At 52.6% G+C, this 19,323-nt stretch overlaps 1 protein-coding gene across 3 annotated transcripts in view; it reads right to left on the bottom strand.

The window, feature by feature from the left end:
- PAX5 (paired box 5) overlaps positions 1–18,945 on the bottom strand; it is a 170,470-nt gene extending 151,525 nt beyond the window's left edge. The window contains exons 1-2 of one of the 3 annotated variants that reach the window (XM_037144538.2): positions 18,453–18,945; positions 5,274–5,439 (exon numbers count right to left, since the gene is read on the bottom strand). In XM_037144538.2, the coding sequence (XP_037000433.1) occupies positions 5,274–5,439; positions 18,453–18,498 (212 nt within the window). In that variant the 5' untranslated portion in view covers positions 18,499–18,945. Of the gene's footprint in view, positions 1–5,273; positions 5,440–10,816; positions 11,096–11,178; positions 12,318–18,452 lie in introns of those variants that run through there. The other 2 variants (XM_037144539.2, XM_037144537.2) reach the window with 2 other exon arrangements.
- Positions 18,946–19,323: the final 378 nt, after the last annotated feature.

Genomic DNA, 19,323 nt, shown 5'->3' with positions numbered 1-19,323 from the left:
TGTTGAAATGATTTTTGAAAAATATTTGAGGAACTTTTTTTTAGTAAAGATTTTATTTATTTATCTTTAGAGGGGAAAGGAAGGAGAGAGGGAGAGAAATATCAATGTGTGGTTGCCCCTCATGCATCCCCTGCTGGGAACTGGCCTGCAACCCAGGCATGTGCCCTGACTGGGAATCGAACCGCGATACTCTGGTTCACAGGCCTGCGCTCAATCCACTGAGCTACGCCAGCCAGGGCGAAATGATTTTTAATATATTGAGTTAAATAAAATACATTATACATTAACATGAAGTTAATTGTACCTATTTTTCTTTTCCTTTTTTAAATGTGTCATTAGAAAATTTTAAATTTCATATGTGACATTATATTTCTATTGGACAGATGGTCAGGAGACTATGAATTCACTTATTCCTTTATATTTATCTGCCATTTCACAGTTTACAGAACACTTCCAAGTCAGTTTTCCCATTTGATCCCTGCAACAGTTCCATGGCACGTTAACGTTTTGAATGAGTGAATAAATAAATGAACGGATCGCCATCTACAGTATAAAACAGAGACCCACAGAGGCTAAACGGCTTGCTCACGGCCACAAAAAACCCACCAGCCAAACCAGACCTGAGGCCCAGCCTCCTGACTACAATTTCCCCAGAGAGAGGCTGGCACCTTTAATCTGCCACCTCTCCCACCCGCTAGCAGGCTCATCTGTCTTCTGTAAAATGGTCCCCTAACATACAACTTATTTATCCATAAGAAAAAAAACAACAACAACCCTGGTATAAAATTAAAGGGAGTGTTGGATTTCAGAATTAACTGGAATTATAGGTCAAAACCCACCCAATCAAAACAAAACAAAAAGAAACCCACCCACAGGTCACGGCAGCTCTTCCGGGGACCTCCCCGGAGCTAAATCGCTGTTTCTAAGGGCATTTCCATGCTCTCGGCACTCCCTCGTTAACACAAATAGGATGTCAGGGCTTCACGGGCAAACCGATTCCAGGGAGAAGAGTGCCATGAAAGATCATTTCAGGGCGACGAAATGACTTGATTCCGTCTCTGAATCTGAGCCTTCACTGGATGTCTCTCTCAACATGCCCACAGGAATTCCTGACTTCCTCTGGCAAAGGAGATTATCTTACAGTTGAAATTTCTTTTTAACCAGCAAGACGTTTTAGAAATGACGGGTAATTTTCAAATCCGACGAGAGTTTATAATTGGCAAAGGGAAGAGGCGATCCTTTCACAGGATGGGTGGGAAAGGTCACCCAGAACAATGGCTGCTTACATTGGAAGAGATGTTGAAATTCTCAGCCTAGGGAAGTCTGGGCAGGGCCGAGTTAGTGAATATTCCAGAAACGGATGAGATAGTTTGGGACCAGTGATGTGGAATTGGAAATTCGATTCTTTCATTGACAAGAGTGAGTCATGTACAAATTTGGACCATAAGGCAAAACTCAGCCTATCCTCCTTCTTTCTGTAATTGCTGTAAAATTTTTACTAGACTTAAGAAAGGTCTTTAGAACTATTTAAGAAAATGCTTTTTCTTTGCCAGAAGTTTAGAAAAGTAGCTGAATCAAGCCACGCAGCAATCTCTGTAGCCTTCAATTATCCCTTTGATTTTACAGTAGAAAGTCGGGTGTTAATATCAACACACACCCTGTTATTTACACACAGTGCCCCGAGGTCTACGGAGCTCTTTCTTGAATGGTCTGGATCCTCACAGCGACCCAAAAAGGCCCACAGGGTCTTACAAAAAGAAAAACCAATTATTGGAAGACTAAGTGACCCGTGCAACTCCCTTCTGGAAGTCAGGGGCAGCCTCAGCTTTTAAACCTGACTCTGAACCTGAAGTTCCTTCTACGAGAGCCAACTGCTGCTTTGGCTGTAAAATTTTAAATCATCATCATCCCTTCCGACTGCAGAAAGCTTTACCGTTTACCAGGAATTTTAACATGCATTTTATTTTCTTTCATCCACTCACTCGTTCAAGAGTCACCAAGTACCTGCTAGGACTGGCACTGTGGTGGTACAAGGGCCACAGACACACAGACCACCTTGTGCTGGCTACTCAGCGTATGTTAACTGATGGAACTGCAATTCAGGCAGCAACTCTGAAAAGGTGGCAGGACGAAGCCCCCACCCCCACCAGACCCCCAGCACTCGCCCTGCTCGCGTGGCTCGGGGGGCAGTGCTCGGGCTCTCCACCCATCCCACCTGAGCTGTGCCAACCATAGGAGGCTGTGCTCTCCACGTGAGACGGCTCTGTCTTCCTTCTGACTGACACATGGGCCAGACACTCAGAAGGCAACCCTAACACTCCACAAAACCCCAGCTGGCAACTGTGTCAAGTGAGGGTTCAGACTAAATAACCTCCCTTTCTTCTCAGCAAAAGAGTCACACATCCCTTTGGCTTGCACACAGCAGTCGAACAGCAGCCACCAACACACAGCGCAGTTCAGTGTAAAGGGCATTAGTTTGGGAGCAAAGAGATATAGATGCTAGTCAGTGGCTCTGACACAAACTTGCTGTGTGACCTTGGCCAACTCACTTAGCCTCTCTGGGCCTCAGTTATCCCATTTGTATAACAAGGGGAAGATGTTGGCCCTGCCTGCTTTGCAGTGCTGTTGTGAAGACAGAAATGCAGGATGATTAAGAAAAACTGCAAAATATAAAGAGCATGGGTTGTAGATTAAAACCCTTTGAGTGTTTATGTAACATACCACCCAATTCCAAACGGCTGAACCTCCCAGACGAGCTCTAGTGAAAGAAGACAACAGCCTGGCTTTCTGGGTGGATTTAAATGGGCCTCACACACCACTGGGCTGTGCCTTTCAAGCCCCTCTGGAGCCTTGAACTCTGTGAACTGAATGCCCACACTCCTGGCAGACCGCCACCTTCCTGAGATGACGGGGGTCTCTGCCGGCCCCGGGGACTCTGCCTGCCTTGCCACACAGCCTCTGAAAATGATGGCCACCACACACCACACACTCTCTACAATCTGTCACCCCGTGTGCACCCATCAAATTCTTTAGTGACAAAAAAAAAAAAATCAGTGGATAGAACAGCCCCAGTTCAGAAATTCCCAGTCACACTGTTTTAGGGCTGAACTTGTTTCTTAAAAGGCAGTTCTAATTAGAGTGACATTTTGTCCACTGTGGTTCTTAGTTATGAAAATAATGAGCTATGAAATTCCAATTTATTGTTGACAACTTAAACGGCCAGGCACCGGAGCGGCGCGTAACTTCCGAGTGCCATTCTACCTAGTGACAAATCTATTCTGGTTGTCGGAGGCTGCGGGCTGGCTGGCTCTGGGAGGATTCTTGGTCCCTTCAGTCTCCGGGGAAGATGTGGAGGGCTCCCAGGCACCGAAATACGAAGACCGGGCATCTAAACATCCCCTCTGAGGAGGGCTCAGCATCTTGCCCTGAGAAGATTTCAAATAGCAAGCAAAATGTCGGCTCGGCACAGATGTGTCGGCAAAAACAAAGGAAGGGCCTTCTTTTTCTCTCTCTCGCTCTCCATACAATGAAGAGGCTTCCCAAGAAGATATCTAAGATCCATTCGGCTCCCAGAGTCTGATGCTGAGAAAGTCTAAAATATTTTCCTTCTTTTGCTCTCCTATTTTTGTCTTCATTTCTTTCTGTTTCTTTTTTTTAATCATTCTTTCTCCTTTCTCTTTGTTTTTTTCTCTTTCTCTTTTCCCTATCTCTTTCCCTCTATTTTCTTCTACTCTCACATTGATTCCCCATCCAAGAAAGCCTCCATCTAATAGGAATACCAAGCTGATGTCCTATGTTCCTCCTTGAACTCTGCCTGGGGCTTGTTTGCTGCCGAGTACCAAACAGGAGTGGAGCCCACAGCCTCCACTGCTTGAGGTGACTCAAGGTGGGTTGGGCAATGAGGAATGAGCACAGGGATCAAGGTCCCCAAAGGGACCACCAGACCTCTGTCCCTGAAACTTCTTCCTTGGCCTCCAGCAAGGCTCCCCAAGGTTAAAACTGTCATCCCCTTCCATCTGAAAGAATTTCTTAAATTCCAGCGTATGGAAGAGAAAGAGCAAGCAGGAAGTCATGATGTCACTGACATACTTCAAAATATTCATTTCCTATTCAGGCATCTGTTCTCAAGCCATAATGCAAGCTACAGGACAAAGGTAACTGTTCTCTGACCCTGGGAGAGAAACCCTGAGAGAACATTGAACAGCTAAAAGCCCAGGCTGCTCCTGGCTGCTGGGTCAGACCTCTAACAACTTCAGACGCCTGGAAACAAACCTGTGGCTTTGGCTGCAGGGTGTGGTGGGACGCGCACGGTCTGAGGGTCCCTGAGTCCTCTTCCCCACCCAGGAACTGACTGACAGGCTAGACCTGGGTCAGCCACTTTGCTTCTCTAGGTTTGTTTCCTTATCTCAAAACTGCTTCCCTCCCGCCATTCAACAGGAATGCTAAAGGCCGCACAGCCCTCTGGGAGAATCATCATTGGTAGCATTTTGCTTGTAGCAAATTGCTGGGTCAAGTGGCAACTTTCAAATGTCAAACTTGAGAGTTAGTGTTTGTTTGAATTTCCCCCCTCTAATTTAATATCTACTTACAATGCCTGTCACAAGAAGGAAACAAAGCAAAGAAGGAAAATACTGTAGCCCAACATGAGGTTGATGATAACCCTAAACTAAAAATGATAGCTGACTTTAAAAAATGGACTGTGCTTTTTGGAAACATTAAAACAAAACATTGAACTCTGGTAATTTTGGTGATTTTTAACTTGTGGATTTCCCACCCAGCCCTGCTCAAGCCCTGGTCTCACCTAAGATGTGCAGGGGAAATTCCCAAGAACCTCTTACTCTTGGGTTCTTTGGAATAATTAACCAGGCTTTCAGAAAACATGTCACCCACCCTGGCTGGTGTGGCTCAGTGGATTGAGCACAGGCTGCGAACCAAAGGGTCAATCACAGGTTCGATTCTCAGTCAGGGCACATGCCTGAATTGCAGATCAGGTCCCCAGTGGGGGCCATGTGAGAGGCAACTACACACTGATGTTTCTCTGCCTCTCTCCTTCCCTTCCCCTCTAAAAAATAAAGAAAGAAAAGAAAAGAAAATATGTCACCCCTCCTGAGTTCTCGTTCCACATGTCCTTGCGGTCTCCCAAGACTACTTCAATGGAATAGCCTCCAAAGGGCTTTGCAAACTCTAAAGTGCTGAGCACGTGGATGAAGTGCCACAGCAATTCTCACTGCGACGCTGGGAAGTCAAGGGAAGCCTGGAGCTCCTGCCTTTACCTGCCGAGGATTTTGCTGACGCAGCCATGGCTGACCCGAAGCTGCCTGGAGATGTCGCAGGGCCTGACGCCTTGATGAGCGAGCTCCACTATCCTTTGGCGGACGACGTCCGGGAGTGGCCGTCCGTTCACAAAGACCCCCCCAAGCTGATTCACTCCTCCATGTCCTGAAACAGAGCAGAAACAGAAAGCAAGGGAAAGGGTGGTTAGAACTGGCCACGTAGAAGGCGCAGCGCTCCAGCGAGCACCCAGCACCCCTCGGACAGAAATGGCTGCAGACCGGGTGTCGTCAGCCTGAAGTCCGATCACGCTCACTACGTAAACACCTTAAATCGCTTTGTAAAATTAAGCGTAATCTTCAGCCAGTCTACTGGGCTATCGAGGGCAAGCATCTCCATACCATTTTTCCTTCCGTTACTAGCATTTTCCTTGCAATTCCTTTTCTAACAATGGAACATGTGACGACCTCAGTCTATGCTGGGGACACAAGTTACTGCGTTCATGATGCTGAGGTCTAAGAAAAACACCTCGGGAGGAAACACATTTTAAAATACATCAAATGTAAAGAGATTTTTTAAAGATGAAACTCTTCCTTTTAACACCCATCTTCAAAAGCGACAGGGACAACCCCTGTAAACCTAGATCTCGGGGCGGCGGGAATATCGTTTTCTTAGATTAGCAATCTGATTTAGGTATTTTTAAAAATTTTTAAATAGTATCTGCACCGTGCCGAGACAAAACCCAACCACTGCCTTAATAAAAACACTTTCCTTAAGAAGCTCAGTCCCACATGGCAATAAAGCTAGAAAAAATAAACAAAAAAGATGAGGCTGATACGTAGACCTGACCACTGTCCCGTCTCAGAGCACACAAAAGGAATGGGTAAGAGGATCCCATTCCACTCTACTGCACTGGGATTTGCTGTAGAGGAGTTTTCCTAAAATTTGTGGAGTGTTTTGCAATTGACAAGCAGCTGTAAGTTGGTTCAGGGGAAATAAAGAAGCCAAAGAAAGCCTGTGAGTCCCAGGTTTTGTAATGGCTTTGAGACAAATGTTAAGTAGAAAGAGTCTAGGAAAGAATCTCCTCTGCCCGGTAAGCTTCCTTCTCTTACATCCAGATCCATCTGGAGGGAAACAGAGACACAGGCCACTGAAGAGCCAAACCAGTAAACACAGAGGGTAGCAACATTATTGACTTTGGAGCTATTAATCAGCCCCTGACATCACTGAAGGCTGTCAAAAGCCAAGTTCAAGCATTTACTAATGCTGCTGGCAGTTCAGAGGCTGGGAGGGGGCTGATAATCTACACTGGGACTTGCCCGGGACTAAACTGTACCATGGAAACCAGGGCGTCTCAGAGGTCATACACACACACACACACACACACACACACACCCTTTCTAACTCTAAAACATAAAATAGCCACCTCATCTCAGCTCTCCACCCCCTCCCCAGCTCTCAACTACTATCCAGGTTCATGCACATCTGAAACCAGGGGAGAAAGGCACCCATAACATAACTTATGTCCTAAAAACTGCCAAACCAATTCATGAAGTTTCCTAGAAGAGTCTGAATCAAATGTATCCCTCAATTTCCAACATCAGGCTGATTTCAAGGAAAAACACAATTTTATAGACAACGACGGTACTTAATTCTAGTTCTAAGCTGAATTTCTCTCTGATTTTCAAAGTGAACATGAATCAGTTTTGATTGTTCTAAAACACTCCAGACACGAGAAAAGGAAACCATCCCGAACGAGACTTGATGATTAGAACATGAATGCACAGTTTGCCTGAAACTGAACGGCTGCAGCCACCATGGTCAAAGGCCTTAAGAAGGCTTCATTCTGGGGTTGGGAGCACCTAATAAAAAAAATTGTACTGAGCTTTCAAGAACAGGCTGGATTTAAGAAGAAGGTAAATTCAAAATTGGTACAAGCTCCTCTGGAAGGACAAAAAGGAAACCAGAAGCACCCAGCACAGTTCTGAGATAACCTGTTAGTCTAGGCACTGTAGCCTGTCTGCAAGACCCTGTTCCCTACATCACTGGCAATTTAAACTTTCTGCCCAAAACACAATGCCAACCTTCAGAGGACTCAAATTTCAAAAGCAGTCCTATAGGACATTTGGGAGCTTCGGGGACCATTTGTATCATGGACATCCTAGGTGATAGCAAGCCATTCTATACTCAGAGCCCACAAAGACTAGGCTACCAGTACTCTTCCAGAGTCTGATGCTCATGTCCACAGCTGACACCAGACCCAGAGTGACCAGGCAGTCCCCTGGAAAGGCCCCCCAAATTGGCTCTCTCTGCCTCAGTCACAGTCCTATTCAATCAAGCATGTCGAGGCTGGTAGGGAGGCGGTTTACAACTGTGGCCTGAGAGGGCAATGTCTGCCACTTACCCTGAGGTTAAAAAGAAGTAAAACTAGGTGCTGAGAGAGGGGAGGCAGCATGGGGAAGAAAAGAGGGAAAGGGAGGTGTCAGGAGAAGGGTGCAAAGAGTGGGACTAAATGAGACAGGCAGCAAGAAAAGAGAGCCGAGACTGGAAGAGAAGCCTGCAGTTAGGAAGGCAAAGGAGGGAAAAAGCGAAAGGAAAGGCCAGAACAGGTGAAGAAAAGAAAGGTGAGCGTGGTGCACAGAGGAAGGCCAGGAGATCAGAAGAGAAAATGGAGGAGGCCCAATAAGGGGGAAACTGGGGCACAGGGGACTTCTGTGGAAGGGGACATTTGTTTTCTGGAACCCCAGCTCCAGCCCTGCATCTCCCCAGAGAACATAAGCCCAGCCTCTACTTCCTGTGGACTCCAGCTGGGTACCCGTTTATCCCATGGGGGCGGCTGCGGGGAGCACAGACTCAGCTACACTTTTCAGGGCCAAGTAGAATTTACAGAGAGACTGACACAAAGATAGATGGAAACAAATTAAGGCAAAGACCAGGAAACAGACACACAGATACAAGGGAAACAGCCCTGCCCCCATAGGACTGACAGGAAAGGGTCTGGGGGGTGCAGAGAGAGAAAGGTTGAACTGCAGATGCCCCTGGGGCCTCCGTGGCTCTGGTCTGGGAGGGCCAGCCTCCACAGTTGCTCCTCGGGCCCTGGTCCGAACGTGCTGCCCACATGGCTGGGCACAGGGTCTTAGAGAGAGGGTCCCTGCTCAGTCAAAGATTGAACTCCAGGGCTTTCAGGGTCATTGAAATTTTTCCTAGTGGCACCCAAGAGGATGAATGAAGGGACACACAGACACCCTAACAGGGACCCAGGGAAGAGCAGGAATGAAATTTCGTTACTGCACTCTCTAAATGACAGACAGATGCTGACACACACTGACAGGCGGGCCACAGACACAGACAAAGTTAAACCAGACACAGCGCCGCGCACCTGTGTGTGCCTACTCAGACAGTCCCCTCTCCTCCTTCAAAAACCTGAGTCCCTCTTTCTCTGCTTCTGTGGCTCCCTGAAGACCCAAGAACCAGCTCCAGGTTTGCCCCTGTGAACTTTCAGTCCTTTTGTCTCTCTGACCCCAATATCACACTCCATAAAATGGTTGTAGCTAAAGGTTTAGACAAATCTCAGGTGGGAGACTGGTTATAAAAGTGCTTTATAAATGGTAGTCATACCTGAGGGAGGAAAACATCTGGGGAGAGAGCGAGGAGGCATTGTGCTGAAGAAAGTGATGAGTCTGGAATAGGGGGTGGGGGCAGGGGAACTCAGAAGCCCATTTCCTGGCAGGGTCTGCCCCTGCCCAACCCCCCACAAAAAGCTGTCCTATTCCAATGGGGGCAGGAGAGTGGGGGCATGAACTTGACCCAGGCCAAGAAGGGTGATGAGGAGGAGGCAAGCCTTTGAGCCTCTACTGCCCCAGAGATCTCTAAGGATCTACTGCACACCCCACTTGCCACCTCCAATCACCAACAAACTGAGGCCCCATAGAGGGCCTACACTGTGCAAGCAAATAGCTCTGGACGTCAGAACCAAGGGCACTTCCAGAGAAGCCAGCTCTGGAAGCTCGGCTGGCTGGGGCCCAGCCCCCACCGCGCTGCCTGGAAGGTTGAAAATGGGAGGAGGGAGCACTTCTGAAGGAGGGGGCAGATGGAGGCCAGGACAAGGAGGGACAGAGACACAGTCATTAGCGGTTGGCTAACAGCACCTGTAAGAAGCTGCCTTCTCCATCATCCTGCACAGCTGGGAGACCACCGGGTCTCACGCTATCTCCCCAAGGGCTTGTGCAGTACCTCTGCGGCGCCCCTTCACGCAAAAGGAGGCAGTGAGGGTCTGTTGATTCCTCCCCCACCGCGAGAAGAGAAGAGTAGCGGCCAGCCCTCCCCGTTTTGCCCCCCAGTGGCTCCTCGGCCGAGCTGAGAGCTTGCCTGCCTCTCAGAGTATTGACCCCAACTCGCCTGTTTTCTGACTCGCTCTGGCAGATCAGAGCCACCCCGAGCTTGGCTCAAGTGTGCGCAGGAGCCGGCTGCGGGGGCGCTGGGGTCACCACAGACTAGAAACCTTTTTAGCACAGGCCCCAAACGAGGAGGAATCGTTCGGGCTGGGACCGGAGCAAGCGGCTTCTCTGTACAAACGTCCCCACAGCTTGTGTGGTTACCTCCGACTCAGGAAACTGACACAAAGAGAAACTGACCTGCCGGCAGTCAGCCCGGGCCGCCAAGATCAGCATTTCTCTGCCTACCAGGCCACTCGGCCCTCTGGATTAAAAAGGACAAATTCGCCCAGAAAAGCTCCCCTTCTCTCCAGCCGGGTCTCTGCTGCCTTTGTTAAATAGGGGACCCGCGGCTAGTAAGCAGGATCCTGGGCTGCCTGAGAAGCTGGCTCGGGGACGGCTCCTACCCAGGGAGCACCCCTATGACCTGCGCCCGGTGGGGACCCAAGCAGGGCACCCGGCTGGATGCCGCCAAAGCCTGGTGCCCTGTTCCGGCCCAGCTCTGCAGCGCGCAGAGGGAAAACGCGATTCGTTCCGCTTGGTATTTCCTTGAAATCTCCGACTCTAATCCGGCGCTAACTCACCGTGAGAGGAACGCTCATCTCACAGGAGGCTGTGCTGAAGTGTGAACCGGCAGACCCGGCGGGTCAGGCTGCCGGGCCCTGCCGGCGTCGCTCGCGCCCAAAATGACCCTTCCCGTCTCCTACACACGCAGCGTCTTCCAGAAGGCGGGGGCGCCTGTATGTTGACTAATTGGCTTCTTCTTGATTTTTTTGTTTGTTTGTTTAGGATAGAAGCCATCATAAGGCAAGCGTGCGGCATAGAAGGATTTGAAGGTGTCTTTAACGGTCTGTGTAAGAACTGGCGGCTTCTAAGCAGAAGCTCAGTTCAGGGACCTCGACTTGGTTGATTTTTCAAACCCCACTCCTCAACTCCAGAACACTTTGGGAGCTCTGGGCACGGTGTCTCGCTTATCTTTCAACCTTCACACATGGAAGCACAAAGACACTGGCTGGGGCCCCACTTTCCCTCTAAGCCCTTGTCTTATTAGCCCCACCATTGAAAAAGGCGCTGTCGAGATTTGGGTGTGGGGCGCTGAGACTCAGACTGACCTTTCGCTACAACTTCGTGCCCTCCAACTAGTCCAGTCGGAGCCCTCTCCAGGTCCCAGCTTGGATTCTCCCAGCACACTGAGATGTCGCTGCCAGAGCCCCCGAAAGGCTGCAGGAAAGGCTGCAGCTCGCTGCCTGCGTTACGCGTTGGTGGAGGCGGGATTCCTGGTGCCAGGTGCTCCGGGCCCAGGCGCCCAGGCACTTTGTTCCACATCCCTGCCTGGGAGCCCTGCAATTCGCAAACTTGACCGCACAGCTGCAGAAGTCCTGGGTCCTACCGGCCTTAGTACCTGCCCCGCAGTCCGGCACCCCAACCCCGTCCCGGCCGGAGAGTGAGAGAAGCGAGCTCGCCGCCTACTTACTATGCATGGATGCAAACGGGTCGTGCTTACAGTGTATTTCCATCGGGGCGCTCCAGACTGCAGGCCGGCCCACGCCGCCGCCTCCTGGCGCCAAGGGGCTGCCCAGCGCGGCTCAGGAGCTGCGCTGCCAGGCCGGGCACCGTGAGAGCTGGACTCAGAAAACACTGCTGAAGCCTCCGGGCTTCTCCCAGAGACGCCCTGCCGGAGATCGCCGAGATCTGTGCCTAGAGGCGGGAAACCGCGCCAGTGCAGTCAGGCTGGATGAGGGGAGCCCAACTCCTGACGGCTTTACTCCCGGGCTCGCTCAGGCGGCGTCTCCGGACGCGACTCGAGGTAGCTGCTGCCAAGGCGTTTGCAGCCTCGGGGGCATAGCGTAGGGGCCCGCCTCCGGGACGGCCAGGCACCCGTGACCTCGGAGGGGAGCGGCTTTGAGGAGGCCTGCAGGACACTCGGCCCTTGGCTTTACTCAGGGGGCGGCGAGGCCCGCGGACTGCCAGGCTGGTTCCGCGGCCTCGCTGCCTCTGGAGTCTCTCCTTGACTTCTTGATCTCCACCGGACCCTTTTCCTCTCTGCTTCTCTGAGTCTCTGGGACTCGGACTTGCTGCCTCAGCCTCTTTCTATCCGGCTCTCCGACGTCTCGGACGAAGTTGCAAAGAACTTCCTCTCTGGCGGAGCTGGGGCCCAGGCGGGTTCGCAGTCGTTTCCGCCGCGGACGTAGGGGCTGAGACGCCGGAGTCTCCGGGAGCTTGTAGCCTTCATACCCTGGGACCCGCTGCCTTCAAAGTTCCCGCGGCTCCCGCGGCCCCCCCATCGCTGGGACCAGGAAAAGGGACAACAGCGATAGTGTCCTCTTCGCCTGAATATCTGCCTTACGCCCACCAACTCTTCGAGCCCCTCCGCCCTCTCTCGGAGGTCTGGTTCTACTGTCTTCCAGTTGCCTCTTCCGGGACGGCCGCCGTGCTTGCCCCCGGCGTGGAGGGAGGGACAGAGGAGACAGAAAAGGTCCCCTCCACCAAGGCCGCCGGGACTACTGGTGTTGAAATGGAGCCGCTGTTGGCTTTGCCGGCACTGCCGCCGCGGGCGCTAGCCTTCCGCCTGCTCGGCGCGCACAGTGCGCCACCGCGCCACCCTGGAGCCGCTTTCAGGACCCGCTGCGTGTGGACAGCGCCGCCCGGGGCTCAGCCTCCCTCCGGGCGGGGGCGGGGGCGGGGCGGGCGCTAACCTGCCAATCACGCTTCATCGAGCCAATCATAGCAATGGTTGCCGGTCCTGGCCCGAGACACCGTTCCATTGGCTGAGAAACCGGCGGGCCCCGCCTAATTAGCGGATACCTGGGCAATGGGAGAAAATGGGAGGCGGGGTCCAGGCGGCGGCGCCACGTTCATTGACAAACCCGCGGCGCGAAGGCCTAGTGAGCATGGATGGAGGGAGGGGGGAGGGGATCCACCTAGTGCCTGGAGAGTTCCGCTGCACATCCCGAGGGAGCTTAGCCTATCCACTGCCATGGCGGGACCCTGGGATGCCCTGAAGGTTTGGGGACAGCCACTGCGGGGGTGGGGAGTGAAGGTGGGGGAAACAGTCTCCAGAAAACACACACGCAACGAATGCTGGAGAAAAACAAGGAGAGCAATAGAGAAACGGCTTTCAATCTAAGCACCATCACACTCACGATGGACTCATAGTGTGCGCACAGTGTCCCATTCTCAGTTTCTTCATCTGTAAAATGGGCAGAGTTGGCTTTATTAGTCTTTAATGAAATCTCCTTCCAGTGGAAATATTTCATAATTGTACCAAACTCCTGCTAAGCCACAGCCTCCTCATCCACCCCTCTCCCTCTTTTTACCCCATGGTCCCCAATTCTGATATAACCGAGAGGCAGGGACTTTGAGATGAAAGAAATCTTACATTATTTTAAAGTTGGTAACCAGGGTGTTCCTGGGGAAAGGAGGTTATCTGAGGCTTTGGATGGAATTGCCCAAGCACTGAGCCCTGAACACCTCTTTCCAGCCTCAGGCCAGGAGCCACCAGACGCGTTGGGGGGCTTAGTGATCCTCGGAGCTGGAGGCTTCTCTCCACAGGGGCAAATCCTCATCCCGTGCAAGGCCTCTTGGGAACTGAATGAACCCAGTCCTGACCAGTGCTAATGAAGGTCCCTGAGGAGGGCAGGTGGGCTGGCACATTCTATCTGCGAGGGCCTGCCAAACCATGCCAGGAGTGCTACCCTGCTGCAGCTATCAGCTGTTTCAAAAACCTGACCTTGCCTCTCCTGGGGAAGTTCTTGTTTCTTTTAGGACAAAATGAATGGAATTTATAACAAAATCCTCCTGGTCCAGAAGGACAGGTCCCTGACCAACGAATCTGTTTCTCTGGGGGGTGTGAGAACCTGGGACCACAATAAAAAAAAAAAGTGGTTTTTGAAAACAAAGCATGTGACAGCCAGTCCATACCCAGGAGGCAACAGTTCTGTGAACGCTTATGTCTGCCAGGGTCCTGGCAGAAAAGATGAAGACTTTCCTGCCCCAGCAGCTCATGGGAGTGGTCCCAAGTCCCACCATTTCCAATTCATAAGCCATGATCCTCTAATATTAAACGTAAATCCACCAGAACAAGGGCTCTGTGATGCCCGCTGTAAACCTCGGCTAGTAGGGAGGAGAGAGCACATGCTGACCTGGGAAGGCTCCCAGGCTGTTCTCCACTTCAGTCTCCCCTCTCTCTACCTGTGCCCCATTTCTCACGCACCCGACACTGGGTCTGTCCTGTAGCCCAACTTCTTTCTGTTCCTGGCCCAGACCCAGCAGCCCCTGAACGGGTAGTTAAGTTTCCGGCGCTGACTCATCCCCACCCCCTTCAGGGCACAGCTGCGGAAAACGGCCTCAGGCTGGCTTCTGGGGCCCCTGAGGTGGGGAAGCGGCATGATCTCTTTGTCTGGAACTGTGCCTGTTCGAATCTTCGCCCATCCCCACCCCCACCCCGCCTTGTAGCGGGAAGGTCGAAACAGGGAAGAGAGACCAGGATGAGTTGGGGCTCCCGCTCTCGCTCCATCGGTGGCCCACGGTGGATCCATGGTGACTAGATGCCGACGGGGAGGCTCTGCATTCCCACCTGAGGGGCGGGGAGGGGATGAGGGGGTGGGGTCGCCTTGAGGGTCGCAGCGAGTGACAGCTCCACCTCCAGCCTCGCTCTTTGAGGAATCTCAGACTGTAAGGTCTTAGAGCTGCAAGGGCCCTGAGGTTATATACTTCCCCCATTTTACAGATTCTCCAAGTGAGGCTGAGGCAGGATGCGACTTGTCTAACGTCACAGAGTAGATCCAGGCTAGAGGAAAGGCTGGGGGCCGGGAACCTCTTTCTCAGAAGGGTCTCTCCAGAGCCTCTCGCGGAATGGCGGGGCGAGTAGGGGTATGATACCAAATAAAAGAACCCAAATAGGATATGCCCGCACAAACGGGTTTCCAACCCATACCTGGGAGGCTGGGCAGAGTCCCCCGAGCGCTGCCGGAGTAGGGTGGAACTGCAGATGCTAATGGAACAGAAATAGCTCAGATTCCCGTTTCATACAGGTGTACTGCTTCAGGACTGTGTCTTGGGCGAGAGCATCACCCTTCCGCACTGTGCGCTGCTCGGGGCGGAGGGAGCCTCCCTCCGGCGCGGGGGTAATTCACCGCCTCCGGACTGGGCCCGCACCCCGGAACTTCCAATGCCAGACCTGATATCCTGGCCACCTTGCCCAACCTTACAGGCCAATGAACGGCGGCCCAGGGAGGTTACGAAACCATTCTCAGATAACACAGCGATTCCATGCCCAAGACCGGCTGCCACGCCTGTGTCCCGCCTCCGGAAGCTCACAAGCCCTGGAGTCTGGGTCCAGGAGAGAACGAAGCGAGCAGCTGGTCTCGAGGCCGCCCTGCTGAAAGCGGTCGGGCCTCACTCTGCGCAACAGTCGCGTGGTTTCGTTCCCTCCGCAGGAGGACTTTGGGCCCAGCCCTGTGCTAAGCGCTGGAGGCCCGGAAACAAAACCTTCCGGAAAGAAATCCAGTTTATGTAAACCGCATTGACTTAGAAAGTTTTGCTATTGAAAGAAAAACCATTGAGAATAACGTTTGAGAAGCCAACACACACACCTTCAGAGAAACATCCACATCGATCCTCAGCTAGACAACCTGGCTTCACTCGAACACACTCCCTCCCGCGTCCCCTCTCTCCGCCACCCCCAGCCCCGCCAGCGCCCAGCGCCGTCGGGGGTTTGGGGCGGCTATAGCGCTCGGTGGGCCTGAGATTGACTCACGCAGCCCAAGTCCAGCCCATTTCCCTCTCACTTCTGGCAAAGCACGCCCACAGGGCTCCACTGGTTGCTCAGTTCGGTAAAGTCAGAGATGACACAGTCATCGCTGTCCTAACTTGGTGGGTCCTCTCTAATCCTCATTTTAAAAACATCAAAGAGACAAAGCAACTGACCCGAAATTACACAGCTAGTGGGGTCAGAGCTGACTCCTTGCTTCTGGCCCAGGTCCGTCCACAGAAACTGTGGAAGTGGGTGGGGGGAAAGGGGGAAGAATTTAACCACATTTTTCAAGAGAAATGCCAATTGTCGTTGTCAGGGTTTATTTCCATTATGAGCGAACCCCGAAGGACAAGGGCTCTGGGGCTACCTTTGTCTCTCTAACGTCTTCGGGCAGAGGGCCCCTTCTCCCAGGACGCAGCTTCCCCATGTGTCTAACAGGGGGAAGAACCCCTGAGATGTGGCCTCCCAAGTTTCAGAAGGATGAAGACCCCTGGGTAGAGAATATGGGCATCATCCCACCAGGCTCATTTTAGAGCGGGGGGTCTGGACACCGTCTTCTGCCAGACAGTGTTCCGCCTGTCCTGGTCTCCCTAGCCTTGGGGAGCCTGAACTCGCACAGCAGCTCGAGTGCCCAGTCGCAGTTTTTCTTCAAGGGGACCCATGAGGGTGGGACTCTGTCTCCTCTCCCAGCAGGAATGAGAACTCTAGGGGCAGAGAAGTCCCCCACAAATACCTGCCCCTCTCTGGACCCGTTTTTCCTTTTTGGTACCACAAGGGGAAAATTAGACCAAAAAAAAAATCCTAGTGCTTCCCTACTTAGGGCCGACCTCACCGGATCTTAAGCTGAGAGCTATAAGGGCATTGACTCCTTCCCAACTGTACAGATGGGGAAACTGAGGTCAAGAGACAGAACAAAATACAGTTCTGAAGAAAGCAAAGGGAGGTCAAGAGGCCTATAAAACCCCTCAAAGTTAGGAGAGGGAAGAAGCCCAGGAAGAAACCCCCAGACAGGACCTGGATGCCCCCAGCTGTCCAGCTTCTCAGCTCTCCTCTTCCCGAGCTGGGGCCGGGGCTGGGGCAGACCGGCGAAAGTGCAGTGTCACCCGAGAAGTTCGCATTTACCTTCGCAAGTGGCCCTTACCCCAACTCGGCTTGAAGAGGGGGCGTGGCTCTTCAGATTTTAAAACTCTAGCCAGTGTGGGCCACCCTCCCCGACCCCACCCAGGTCCATCTCGCTGAAGAATGAAATGCTTTATTGATTAAACGATTATTCAGGCGATTGAACTAATCAAAGAGCCCATCGACCGCCATGAATTACATTCTTTGTAGACAGCTTGTCGGGAGAGGCAGTCGGGGCCAGCCACGCGGGCCAGCCACGCAGACCCTCCCCCTGAACCCTTAGGGGCCTCTAACCCCGTCCCGACACAAACACAACGTCTAGTCCCAGCACGGGCACCTTTGGGAGTCCCACAGACTAAGGGATCCACTGGGGAAGTGAGGCGGGGGAGTGGGGATGGAGGCAGAGAGTGTTTCCAGGTTCCCCTTCCTGCACTCCCAACCTGGGGAACCCCCTTCGATTTTGCCTCTTTGATTTCTGCTCTAACTTCTCTTCAGTCACAATTTTGGAAACATATCTAAGCCCCTGGGAATTGTCCTGGGTTTAGAATACAAGTTCATCCCTCTCTTTCTGCTTTCTGACCTGTGTTTAAGGCTAGAGTACAGAAGTGGGGCTCACAGACCCACAGGCCTGGGAAAGGGGGGGCTCTTGCGGGAGCCAAGAGTGTGTTTGGTGTGCGTTAGCACACTTGTCCTAATGAGTAAAAGTGGCTCCTGTGCCCAGCTTCTACCTCAGAGCAAACAGAGGCTTCCTGCTGTCTGCCATCTCCCCTCAAATATAAACACACCCTGTTACTCACTGCCTGGGCCTGTGGGAGGCACACCTGGTCCTCCGCCAGAAAGGCCTGTATGCATAGAGGCACCAGAACTCAATGCCCAGGAGAGGCACATATGTCTACCCCACTTGCACTTTCTTCTATTGCAGGGGCACCCACAAGATAAAACTTGAGCACACCACACACACACACACACACACACACACACACACCAATGTCAGAGGCTTGTCTAGGTGAAAGAGAAGGCAGGCTAGGAGTCCCTACATATGTCTCAACTAGCCTATTGGCTACCTGCTTTCACCTGCCAAGGCTGCACCTGCCACTGGAGACCCTTTTTGTATAAATGGTGGGCTCAACAGTGCCCACAGAGAGAGGCAGTGCACACCACACAGCAAGGGCTCTGTGCCCCCTGAGTTCACACCTCCATGCCTGGATCTCCCAGCAGAATGGGAGGGACCTGCACCGGACTGTTCATAGGCTTAGCACAGCAGAATCCCACAGGCCCTGCACCCATCCCTGTGCCTAGAAGCTGGCACTTTTGTGTATATTGGCCTGTGCACAGTGAAGAGCATTTTTCTCACTTCCAAAATTACTTGGGGTATGACAGACACAGGCCCTTAAAGGAATAGATACACACTCATACACTTATCCCAATTATACAAAAGAACAGTACCCAGGAACACCCACTCTTAAGTACCCACTAACACAGCCATGGGTATAGAGACACACAGGCACATCGAGCCTTGGACACACGCTCAGACACTTGAAAATATGGGACACACAAACTCATTAGCACGCATGCACACGCCGAACCCCTATGTAAACTCGCAGACCCAAACAAACTTCCAGACCCCCAGCTAGACACCTACATAAACATTTAGAAGTAGAGGAGAAAAATAGGTAAACTCCCAGCCACTTGGACTGATGCAAAAGTCTGTGAATAGATTGGGGGAAAAAACACAAACGCGCCACAGATAGGCAATCCCAGCGAAAATGAGGTTCATTCCCTCCCCCGGGCGGACGCGGTGGAGGACCAGCGCCCGGTTGGGTCCCGTCTGGGTCCCGGGCTCAGCGCGCCTAGAGCCGGTGTCGCGATCCTACCTGTCCTGCCGGTCCGAGGAGTTGGGTAATTTTTCTCTAAATCCATTTTGATTTTTCAGAACTTGATGGAATGGACAGGGGGGGGAAAGTTTCCACTTTTTTGTGCTTCTTTTTTTTTTTTTTTCCCCTTGGCGTCAGGGGCCGCTCACAGGTCGAAATAATTCAAGCCTTCCGCTCCCCCGCCGAGCTGGGGCAGCTGATCACTGAGCTGAAACTAAACGTTTTAGGTGGAAAAAAAGCGTCCGAAGGCACCGTGAAATGATTAAGGAACTAAAGAGCTTCTCGCCATGTGAGATCATGTCCTGTTCTCGCCAACATCACAAGATGTCCCCTGACACGCCGCGCCCCCAGCGTGCGGCCCCGCACTGCCAGCCCAGAGCTGGGCCGAGGTGTCCGCGCTGTGCAGCGGGGCCTGCTCAGCTGGCCGGACGGGGCGGGCCGGGCCGGGTCGGGCCCGGCGTTGCAGCGCTGGAGGCCGGGAGCGTAGCAGTGTCGCCGCCGCGCCGCCCTGGACTTTTATAGGGGGTTGGGGGGAGGGAAGGCAGGCTCCAGGCCGCCGGGAGCTAGCCCGCGCACTTACGGGAAGGGGCCGACCTAAGGCAAGCCCGGAGCCCTGGCCTCGCGGCCGCACCTTCAACAAACCCTTGCGTCTTGGTGTTGAAGGCCCTCTTCTCGGTGCGCCCGGTCTGTGACCCCTCCAGACGCAAACCCCACCGCGTAGAGGGGTGCAGGCCCGATTTTTGTTTTTAAGGAAATTAACCAATCTGCCAAGCAGGTGCTTCTGAAGGGGGTGCAAAGGCAAGACGTTGCCAGACATTCCGTTTCCTCAGATTCACCCCTAGGGCGGCGCCCGTCCCCAGAGCGCCCGGCT

Source organism: Artibeus jamaicensis, unplaced genomic scaffold (genome assembly GCF_021234435.1).
Source record: "Artibeus jamaicensis isolate MK-2021 breed Jamaican fruit bat unplaced genomic scaffold, CSHL_Jam_final scaffold_1964, whole genome shotgun sequence".
NCBI classification, from domain to species: domain Eukaryota; kingdom Metazoa; phylum Chordata; class Mammalia; order Chiroptera; family Phyllostomidae; genus Artibeus; species Artibeus jamaicensis.
This window is presented reverse-complemented; position numbering and strand designations above follow the sequence as displayed.